The 12,079-nt window shown below is 42.8% G+C and overlaps 1 protein-coding gene across 1 annotated transcript in view; it reads left to right on the top strand.

Annotated features, from left to right (window-relative positions):
- The window catches only part of snd1 (staphylococcal nuclease and tudor domain containing 1), a 909,008-nt gene that overhangs the window by 871,621 nt on the left and 25,308 nt on the right, over window positions 1-12,079 (top strand). Inside the window, exons 21-22 of the mRNA XM_078235739.1 lie at window positions 779-892; window positions 10,000-10,203. Coding sequence (XP_078091865.1) covers window positions 779-892; window positions 10,000-10,203 — 318 coding nt within the window. The remainder of the gene's footprint in view (window positions 1-778; window positions 893-9,999; window positions 10,204-12,079) is intronic.

Raw genomic sequence — 12,079 nt, 5'->3', positions numbered from 1 at the left:
ATGGAGTTTCTGCCAGACCAGTTGGCTCACAATGTGACAAGCACCTGGAGGGAATTGCTGAGAAATCTATAGTGTTGTTTTGGGTGGCATCTGCCATGTGGTTTCAGAGTGTGGTGGGTCTGACCATAGTTTGTCTATTAATTTACATGAACTGTATGCTTTTGTGAACATTAGAGTATAAGACAGATTTTATAACTTGTGTTATCCTTACAAATCTACATATATCTGTAAAGAGAGAGTTGGGGTGAAGGAGTAGTGTATTATAGTTAATCTTTTCCTATTTATTAAATGTTTTATTCTTTTATTAATAGTTCATCAGCTGACTCCAGTTCAGTAGCCGCTTTCCATGTATCTGAACAAAAAAGGAAGGTTTGGATCTATCAAGCCGGGATCCACCCTGGGATCTCTCTTGTCCATTAGTAACATCAGCTGGCATCGGAACAATCTGCACTCCTCAAATTCTGGTGTCATGCACTTTCCCAATTTCCTTCACTCCACAGTTAACAGCCTTGCCTTCAGCTGCCTAGATTCTAAGATCTGGAATTCCCTCTGTAAAACTCCCCAACCCTGTACCTCTCTTTCCTCTTTCTTCTCTATCACTCCTTTGACCAAGCTTTTGATCGCCTGTCTTATCTCCCAACGTAACTCATTGTCAGACCTAGCCTGACAATGCTCCTGTGAAAACTCTACACAAAGATAATGAATAATTGCAAGTTGTTGTTGTTGCATTCCTACGTGCTAAGACATGTGCTGATTGTTGATGCGTTCTTTCCCTTAGAAAGAGTGTGTGGCATCCACTCGTCTAGGTGTCCTGCCTCCTGCCTTCAGCACACGAGTCCTGCCTGTTCAGGCCACAGAATATACTTTTGCATATATTCAGGTGCCACAAGATGTAAGTAAGAATATAACAAAATACTCCCTTGCAACATGCGCAGGAAGTATTTTTTTAATGTTTGTCTACCAAGCAAATTTTTGATTTGATTTATTATTGTTTATTAATAAATGTGACAATGAAAAGTATTATTTCTTGTGCGCTATACAGGCAAAGCATACCATTCATAGAGGAGGAAACGAAAGAGTGCAGAATGTAGTGTTACAGTCATGGTTAGGGTGTAGAGAAAGGTCAACTTAATGCAATTTAGCAATACCCAGTGTACAAGTAAGACAAAATTGTTACAGAGATGTTGCCACTGGACATCTTTGTCGTATTGATACTGGCATTCTACGGGGAAAATAGACAAACTAATGTCCTTCATTGTTCTGAGATAGGCTTCTTGTGGAATGCTAACATCCTGTCGCATTGCCCTCCGCACCAATGACCGATCTCATAAGTACCAGTACTTCACCTGGTGTTTCTTTCTCTAGTCATCATGCAAGTTTTAGGAAAAGGAAATCTAAGGGCATATTCCTCCACAATTCAAGTGTAAATGATATTAAAATGCCCCCACTATCACTGCATTAAATTTGTAATGCCATTGCTCTGTGATATCTGGTCATGGCAGATGCTAGCACTGTGATTTTGGATGACAGAGCAACAATTGATTTGCATTGTTACACAAGCCATGATTGGCACTTTACTAGGGGTTCCATTCCACATCAGTGACATAGAGAGCATGTTGGTCTCTGCAGTTGGAAACATAGGAATGTGATAATAAATAAGATCACCTTCCACTCTTTATGAAGACCATTATAGAGGCCCTTATTCTGCCTTGTAATGACTTCTGAGTGTGCAATCTTTAAAATGAGGAAGTTATTGCAGCAAACGAGAGGCTAAGCCCAGTTTATTCAAATTGTGAAATAAATCACGATAGATGGACATTAAGGGCATCAATTGTCACAAAATAATTGACTGTCTGGAGCGGGAAAGGATTAAGGGATATCCGAAGGTGAATAAAATTGATTTGTGAAAAAAGAACAAGCTTGCTTTTGTTAGTTCCTAAAAGTCCTTATCTGGTATACAGAAGTATGTCTGCACATCAAATGTCTTTTAGAAAGTGAACACCAGAGCCCTTATTTGAAGCAATATCTGGGATGGTTCCTAGCCATAAGCATCTCACTCAACCAGAATAGAGCCGCACTATCTTCACAGATTCAGACAGAGAAACTCATGAATGATCTCCTGGCATTTAATAACTTCAAAATAGCCCAAGGTAAAGTTTACTGGGCATTTATTGTAGCTGATTTTGATTTTGTTCGGTCAATAAGGTATTAAGCCACAACAATGTCAGCTTCTGCTGGAGGTTCATTTGAGCGTTAAGTATCCCAGGGCACAATTGAAGAAGCAGCGATTTCCTGGTGTCCTGATCAACATTCCTCACTCAACCAACAATAATGTAATTAAATCATTCATCTGATTGCATGCAAAATGATTGTGGCTTTTGCCTATATGACAGTCACTGAACTCATTCAATGCTCACTTCTTTAAGACTTTTTAATATGGGATTGGCTGCTTTAACAGTCCTTAGGGGACTGGCTGGCACTGTCAGAGCAGGGAAAGCTTCACTCTTCAAATGCTGTGCCCGTCTAGAGTTTTAATGCTGTCTGGGACCATGTGCCAAAATAGAGCATAGTCCATTGCCTGAAGACTTGAAGGGTCACTGGAAGAGGGCAATGAATGGAACCGGATACTGGGGTTGTGCCCCACATTACAGCTGCAGGATGATATTTGTGGGGAAGAGGCAGGTTGCTTTCCCCAGAATGAACAAATGTCAGCAAATGAAAAATGTAATGTTTTGAGTATGCCTAAAATGTTAAACTGTCTTTTCTCTTTTTGCCAATGTTGACTGACCTTTATTTCCAGCATTTTGTATTGTTTGTGATTCGATGCTGCCAAGCACAGGGTTTTAGAAGTGTCTAGACCGTAAAAGGGAGGTAAGAAATTCCACCGTGACAAGGTTCCAGAAAAGTAAGGGTTATGTAGATTAGGGCATAATGTGTGGGGTCTCACTTCTAACATTGAGGATAAAGGGTAGAGTGCTTTGGATGCCAGATTTGGAAATTAGCATGTTGAAGCCATGTTGTAAATTATTGAGCTTCTGGCCACATGGAAACATCATTGCAACTTCAAAGCAACACTTACCAACTGTCCTACAGCATGCTCATTCAACTGAAGAGAGTTTGATTCCCTAGCAACCCTCAGTTGATTCCATTAGCCTCTCTTTCTTTTATAATTTGCAAGTATAATGAATGTGTTTCTCCTGAGGGAATTACTAATTTATATATTTAATTTAGCACATAACTGTAAATGGTTAATTAAACTGGGCTTAGTTGGTTGAAGGCATTTCTTTTCTCCCCAGTCCACTTTCCCTGAGAAATAATAGATTTCAGAAATTGAATTAAGTGCCACATCTTCGAGTTTGTAGAAATATTTATAACGCACTGAGTTCAGAGTATCTTTATTCAACTTCTTCCCACACACACCTGACACTCTGTTAAGTGTTGACAGGTAAAGGCATTCTCACTGAGTAGGTGAGTACAGTCAACAGCTAAAAATATTTCTGTCACTGTTTTAATGTATTGTTTGAAATTAAGGTGCCTTCTCCCTCACAAGCTGTAAATAACTATCTCTGAATTTCACATCTGATATCCTGCAGTCCTCATTTCCTGAAACATCCAGCCTCTCTGTCTTTGCCTTCTGAATTATGACTTTGTCTCACCAAACAGGGTTGGCTTTTGAGTTCTGGATCCAGCTGTTTGAGGCATAATAATGAAGAATCTTCCTTTATTCCCTCACATCCGACTTAAAGAAAGAAGGAACAAAAAAGATTTGCATTAATCACACTTTTCACAACTACCTGATGCCTCAAAACATTATTCAGCCAATTAAGTGATTTTTGAAGGGTAATCACTGTCATAATGCCGTACTGAGAGGGGATATATCCGAGGGTTCAGCCACTGAGTCTATATGGGTAGAACTGAGAAATAAGAAGGGGGAAATCACTTTGATAGGGTTGTACTATAGGCCCCCAAATAGTCGGCGGGAAATTGAGGAGCAAATATGTAAGGAGATTACAGATAGCTCCAAGAAAAATAGGGTGGTAATAGTCAGAGATTTTAATTTTCCCAACATTGACTGGGACAGCCACAGTATTAGAGGGTTGGATGGAGAGATATTTGTTGAGTGTATTCAGGAGGAATTTCTCATTCAGTATGTGGATGGCCCGACTAGAGAGGGGGCAAAACTTGACCTCCTCCTGGGAAATAAGGAAGGGCAGGTGACAGAAGTATTAGTGAGGGATCACTTTGGGACCAGTGACCATAATTCTATTAGTTTTAAGATAGCTATGGAGAATGATAGGTCTGTCCCAAAACTTAATATTCTAAATTGGGGCAAGGCCAATTTTGATGGTATCAGGCAGGAACTTTCAAAAGTTAATTGGGGGAGTCTGTGGGAAGGAAAAGGGACATCTGGTAAGTGGCATGCTTTCAAAAGTGTGTTAACCAGGGCTCAGGGTAAACGCATTCCTCTTAGAGTGAAGGGCAAGGCTGGCAGAAGTCGGGAACCCCGGCTGACTCAGGATATTGAGGCCCTGGTCAAGAAGAAGAAAGAGGCACATGATGTGCATAGGCAGCTGGGATCAAGTGAATCTCTTGAAGAGTATAGGGGGTGTAGGAGTCGAGTTGAGAGAGAAATCAGGAGGGCAAAAAGGGGACACAAAATTGTTTTGGCAGATAAGGCAAAGGAGAATCCAAAGAGCTTCTACAAATACATAAAGGGCCAAAGAGTAACAAGGGAGAGAGTAGGGCCTCTTCAGGATCAACAAGGTAATCTATGTGCGGATCCACAAGAGATGGGTGAGATCCTAAATGAGTATTTCTCATCAGTATTTACTGTTGAGAAAAGCATGGATGTTAGCGAACTTGGGGAATTAAATATTGATGTCTTGAGGAGTGTACATATTACAGAGAAGGAGGTGCTGGAAGTCTTAAAGCACATCAAGGTAGATAAATCTGCGGGACCTGATGAGGTATATCCCAGGACGTTGTGGGAGGCTAGGGAGGAAATTGCGGGTCCCCTTGCCGAGATATTTGAATCATCGATAGTCACGGGTGAGGTGCCTGAAGATTGGAGAGTGGCAAATGCTATGCTTTTGTTTAAAAAGGGCTTCAGAGAAAAGCCTGGGAACTACAGGCCAGTGAGCCTCACATCTGTGGTGGATAAATTGTTGGAAGGTATTTTGAGAGACAGGATCTACAGGCATTTAGAGATGCAAAGACTGATTAGGGACAGTCAGCATGGCTTTATGAGTGGAAAATCATGTCTCACGAATTTAATTGAGTTTTTTGAAGGGGTAACCAAGAAGGTAGATGAGGACAGTGCAGTTGATGTTATCATAGAATCATAGAAACCCTACAGTGCAGAAGGAGGCCATTCGGCCCATCGAGTCTGCACCGACCACAATCCCACCCAGGCCCTACCCCCATATCCCTACATATTTACCCGCTGATCCCTCTAACCTACACATCTCAGGACACTAAGGGGCAATTTTAGCATGGCCAATCAACCTAACCCGCACATCTTTGGACTGTGGGAGGAAATCAGAGCACCGGGAGGAAACCCACGCAGACACGAGGAGAATGTGCAAACTCCACACAGACAGTGCCCCAAGCCGGGAATCGAACCCAGGTCCCTGGAGCTGTGAAGCAGCAGTGCTAACCACTGTGCTACCGTGCCGTCCATGTTGTCTACATGGACTTTAGCAAGGCCTTTGACAAGGGACCGCATGGTAGGTTGTTGCATAAAGTTAAATCTCACGGGATCCAGGGTGAGGTATCTAAATGGATACAAAATTGGCTTCTTGACAGAAGCCAGAGGGTGGTTGTCGAGAGTTGTTTTTCAAACTGGAGGCCTGTGACCAGCGGTGTGCCTCAGGGATCAGTGCTGGGCCCTACTGTTATTTGTCATTTATATTAATGGTTTGGATGAGAATATAGGGGGCATGGTTAGTAAGTTTGCAGATGACACCAAGATTGGTGGCATGGTGGACAGTGAGGAAGGTTATCTCCATTTGCAGCGGGATCTTGATCAATTGGGCCAGTGGGCTGACGAATGGCAGATGGAGTTTAATTTAGACAAATGCGAGGTGATGCATTTTGATAGATTGAAACAGGGTCAGGACTTATTCAGTTAATGGTAGGGTGTTGGGGAGAGTTACAGGAAAAAGAGATCTAGGGGTACAAGTTCATAACTCCTTGAAAGTGGAGTCACAGGTGGACAGAGTGGTGAAGAAGGCATTTGACATGCTTGGTTTCATCGGTCAGAACATTGAATAAAGGAGTTGGGACGTCTTGTTGAAGTTGTACAAGACATTGGTAAGGCCACACTTGGAATACTGTGTGCAATTCTGGTCACCCTATTATAGAAAGGATATTATTAAACTAGAAAGAGTGCAGAAAAGATTTACTAGGATGCTACCGGGACTTGATGGATTGAGGTATAAGGAGAGACTGAATAGACTGGGACTTTTTTCTCTGGAGCGTAGGAGGCTGCAGGGTGATCTTATAAAGGTCTATAAAATAATGAGGGACACAGATCAACTAGATAGTCAATATCTTTTCCCAATGGTAGGGGAGTCTAAAACTAGAGAGCATAGGTTTAAAGTGAGAGGGGAGAGATACAAAAGTGTCCAGAGGGGCATTTTTTTTCACACAGAGGGTGGTGAGTGTCTGGAACAAGCTGCCAGAGGTAGTAGTAGAGGCTGGTACAATTTTACCTTTTAAAAAGCATTTAGATAGTTACATGGGTACGATGGGTATAGAGGGATATGGGATTCGCTTCGGGGTTTTGAAAAAAAAATAAGGGCGGCATGGACAAGTTGGGTCGAAGGGCTTGTTTCCATGCTGTAAACCTCTATGACTTTCATGTCGGAAATGCAGCAGCCAGTTTGCACACAGCAAGCTCCAGTGATACGACAATGATCATATAATCTTGTTTTGTGACATTAATGTAGGGATAAATCTCAGCCAGGACACTGACTATAGTTCTCCTCCTCTTCGATTTAGTGTCATGTCATCATTATGTCCACTTGAGAGCACTGACGGTACTCAGTTCAATAGCTTATCTGAAAGACAGTATATTCGACAGTGAAGCACTCCCACAGTATTCCACCGGAGTGTCAACCTTGATTTTTGTGCTCAAGTCCTGGAGTGGGACTTGAACCAAAACCTTCTGACTCAAAGGCAAAAGTATCACCAAGTGAACTACAGCTGGCAGGCCAGCATTTGTTATCAATTTTGTCTAAGCTTCAATTACTTTTATTCTGGCACAGCCTCTGAGTGTTAAGGACCTGGAAACTGGCTCCCAGCATTTCCTCTGATATTCTGGAGGAGTTCAAGTGGAAATACTCATGAGGATATCAGTTCTGTGGCACTTTCCTATCTGTGGGATCATTTTGACAGGAAGGGCTGGTTGGTTTGGTACGTGGAGTACAAATACCCTCAAGAGCTCTGCCTGGATTTCGTGAGCTTGAATCTAATAACTGGGCTGTTCCAGTGTTTGGATGGGTTACGGAAGCACAGCTTTGTGAGCGTAATTCTCTTTGGCACTGATGGTGACAGCTCGAAATCAGAAATTTGGATTCTGCGAGGGCAGCAGATTATTTCTGATTTCTTATTCCTTATCCAGACAAGACTCATGAACTTGAAGAAAACAAGGACTTCACATCCTCAGCCAAGATAAATAAAGCTGGTTGTAAAAGGGTGCACACCAATTCAACATCCCCATGTTGTTGGACATGAATATAGCTCCCCAGTGGGTTAATGCACCTATGCTATAAAGTATCAACACAATCACAGAGCTGTTACGCTGCAGGAGGCCATTTGGCCCAACAGCTCTCCAAATGACTTAATGCCATTCTCCTGCTTTTTTTCCCCATAACCCAGTGCATTGTTTCCATTTCAAATATTCCTCCATAGATATGCAGGTTAGATGGATTGGCCATGCTAAATTGCCCTTAGTGTTCCAAGATGTATAGTTTAGGGGAATTAGTGGGGTAAATATGTGGGGTTTCGGGGATAGGACCTGGATAAGATGCCCTACTTGAGAGTCAGTGCAGGCTCGATGTGCCGAATGGCCGCCTCCTGCACTGTAGGGATTCTTTGACCTTTGCCCTCTTGAATATTTCAATGGAACCTGCCTCCACAATATTTCCAGGTAGTGCATTCCACACCTGAGCTACTCGCTGTGTGAAAATGTTTTTTGCTCCCATTGCATTTGCTTCTTTTGAAAATCTCTAAATCTGTATCTTCTCGTTTTGACCCTTTTATGAATGGGAACAGTTTCTCCCTATCTACTCTGTCTCGCCCCCTCATGATTTTGAACACCTCTATCAAATCTCCTCTTAACCTTCTCCTCTCCAAGGAGAACTGTCCCAACTTCTTCAAAACTGGAGTTTCTCATCCCTGGAACCATTTTTGTAAACCTCTTTTGCACTTTCACCAATGCGTTCACATTTTTCACTGGAGTATTGTACACAATACTCCAGCGAAGTCTAGCTAGTGTATACATTCAGCCTGGAGACATTTAGACATTTTATCCAAGTAACTACTAATTCTATCCTAAATATTTGTTTCTAGAAGCTTCCCACCAACAAAGTTAAACTGACTGGTCTGTAATTTCTGTGCTTAGCCATGTGACCTTTTTTGAACAAGGGTGTAACGTTTGCAATTTTCCAATCCTCTGGCACCTCCCCTAAATCTAGGGAAGACTGAAATATTATGGCCAGCACACCTGCAATTTCCACACTCACTTCCTTCAAAATCTTGAGATGTATCTCATCTCATCCTGGTGACTTGTCAACTTTAACTATTGACAGTTTATTGAATACCTCCTGCTTATCAATTTTGTACCCTTCTGGTGACAGGGTTCAACCCTCTCCTCTAAATCTTTTGCATTCAGCTTGGTTCTCAATTGTATTTTCTACCTGACACCTGTCATAAGCGTACTTTTTCTTCTTTATCTTAATTTCTATCTGCTTTTTCATCTTGGGAGCTCTGAATATGACACATTTAAGAAACATTAGAGAAGGAAGGGATGCTAGAGAAAAGGAAAGACAGAAGTAAGAGGAGAGAGAAAAAACACACTTGTAAAATAGGACAGCAATTGGATGTGGGTATTATTGTGAGATTTTCCTTGCTCTTTAATCTGGGTCGCCTGGGTACCTGTAACATACTGGCCCAGTTACTATTTACCTTGTTCGACACTACTCTAGCAGTGTACTTCAGCAGTAATCCCATGAGAGTATTATTGTAGCAATAGGAACCACAGGAACAAGTAGGTGAGGTAAAAGCAAATTTCTGTGGATGTTGGAACAGTAGTCAGTAAACAGAAAATGCTGGAAAATTTCAACAGGTCTGACAGCATGTGTGAAGAGAGAAAAGAGCCAACGTTTCAAGTCTGGAGCTCTGACAAAGGGTCTTCCAGCACAAGTCGTTGCGGGCTTGGTTTACCATCCCATCCTCATGCCACTAACAGTGCAGTGCTCCTTCAAAGCTGCATTGATATATTCAAGTTTTGAAGTGGAACCTGAAATTGCAATCTTAAGAGTGGCAACAGCCGAGCCAAGCTGACCGACCGGATGAGTTTTTGTATTTTCATATTCTTCCTACGGAGGACAGTGTGAAATAGTAGAAAGGGTTCGCAGACTGATTAACAATCTGACAGGCCGTGATATCAACGCTCCTTTCATGACGGTAACCGTCTTTAAACTACCCAGTAGAGATGTTAGTGCTAAACAGCAGAAAAAGAGGATTTAACGAGTTCCCACAGACTATTATGTCAGCGGGGCTACCCACACCCACATGATGTGAGCATTCTGCTGGATGTCTTTACAGAATTCGGAGCCAGAGTTCCAGTCAGAATTCCAGAGGTGAGGATACTACCATTGAGGCCAATGGCTCACTGCTGATGGGCTGTTGTGATTGGTTGTAATTTACAGCTGATAAATGAACATTGTTGATTAGCTGCAATCCTAATGGTTGTCTTGTGCTTCTGTCTTCCAGGAAGATGCTAAAGCTGATGTAATTGACAGTGTTGTCAGGGACATCCAGAATACCCAGTGTCTGCTGAACGTTGAATTTGGAGGACCCAGCTGCTCATTTGTTACTCTGCAGTTTTCTGACTCTAAAGATGATGTGGGGCTTGGATTGGTCAAGGAGGGACTTGTCATGGTGGATGCGCGCAAGGAGAAGCACTTGCAGAAAGTGGTAAGTGACCACCTAATGGTTCTGTCAGCCTGGAGCCGTGATTGATGTACTGTTTCTATTGGGATCTCCTGATCGAAAATCCTGTCTGTTAAAGGAAAGGGTTGACTTTAACAAAGTAACAATCATACCAGTGAGACTAGAAGTTAATGTCTTTGGGCCTAACAGAAGGGGAAAGTGATTGTGTAAAATTATGGTCTTATCCTGTCTTGGGGTTTCATCCTGATGGAGCAATTTTGCACAATTGACCTGGCAACAAGACCATATTGGTATCGTATAAACCGAAAATGCAAGAAATACTCAGCAGGTCAGGAAGCATTTGTGGGGAGAGTAAGAATCAACATATTTCAGCTTGATCTTCCAGCAACCTGAAACATTAACTACTTCTCTCTTTCTCCACAGTTAACTGCCTGACCTGTTGAGGGCATTTTGCTATTTTTTGTTTTGTATGTCCTGCATCTGCAGTGTTCTGCCATATTTGTGGAGTCAGCAGTCACTCGAGAGCTGTAGTGTTCCCCCCTTCCTAACCTTAATCCCACCTCTCAGTGCCAACCTAAGACCAAGCACAGTTTCATTATGGAGTTTGGTTGCAGATCAGCCAAGATCAAATTGAAAAGAGGTGTAAGGGGTTACATTACTTGCTTCTGTTCTTCTCTTCAAACCAGACAGGTAAAAGAAGAGGGGTCTTAAATTCAGCAGATGGGGAGTGCTGTCCTTTTTTATTGCAGCACCAAAGAAACCGGGAGACAGCTGATGGGAATACAATGGTTAGAATGAACAAATCAGCAAATATGTGTGTGATCTCAGCTGATAGCAAGAAGAGACTGTATTGGAGGACAGAATCTCATGCCCTTCCCCGTGATGTTTGGTCAGGAAGGAGAGGGATTTAATCGGGCAGGAGGGTGGCATGTGGGGATCCATCACCTTCCTGCTCTTCCCCAGCTATGTCTGGGGAAGAAGGCCTTAGACAGCCTTCCCAGACCATCGCCAATTGAGGCCCATAATGGGCAATGGCCAATTAAAGGTCTCATTCTGCTGCTGCTGGTATTAACCAAACAGTGGGTGCGTGTTCAGTAGGTGATATGCACTACAAGAAAACCCATGGGAGAGTTGTCATTCAAAGATAACCTGTGCTGATCAAGGGGCTCGTCCTGGGGAAAAGGAGGCTCGCTGAGAGCCATCCTGCTCTTGTGCCAATTCCCCTACAACACCATCCCCCTTAATGCCCACCAAGTGAATCCCCTCCCAGCATCACTCTTTGGTGGCCTGGATTCTGAGGCTGGAGTGGGGTGTCATTGTGGCAGCAGCTACGACCTCCCCACATGTGCTGCCATTCAGAAGAGCTGCTGCTTCTGCCACACCCCTCCTCTGATCCCACAGGGCAAACTTTCTATAAAATTCCTCTCTGCCCTATTCCTAAACTCGCAACTTCTTCTAGTTTCTCTTCTATCCAACCTCATGCCCTCTCTGAGCTCATCTTGTCTATAAGGCCCACCTCCTATTCCCTCAACTAACTGCTGACCCCCTAACTTTCCTTCCTGGTCTCCATGTTAGCTGAGATGTTCATAGTTTTCTCTTTGCAGGTGTCATTGCTCTCTCCTTTCAATTTGCTGCCATCACCCCCTCCTTTAAAAAAAAAACTTCTTGACCCACTGTATTTGCATACTGCCCCATCTCCAACCTTACACTCCAAAGGCTTTGAATGTGTTGTCACATCCCATATGTGTGTTCATTTTTCCAGAGCACCTATTTGAATCTCTCCAATCCATACAAACTAACAAAGTGCCCCTTATTAAAGTCATAATCGACATCCTATGCAATAGACTATCCATCCTCAATCTTCCCTACCTATCTGCAGCCTTTAATACAGTTGACCACA

Source organism: Mustelus asterias, chromosome 19 (assembly GCF_964213995.1).
Source record: "Mustelus asterias chromosome 19, sMusAst1.hap1.1, whole genome shotgun sequence".
Classification (NCBI taxonomy): Eukaryota; Metazoa; Chordata; class Chondrichthyes; order Carcharhiniformes; family Triakidae; genus Mustelus; species Mustelus asterias.
The sequence above is the reverse complement of the archived record's forward strand: the minus strand, read 5'-3'. Positions and strand labels throughout refer to the sequence as shown.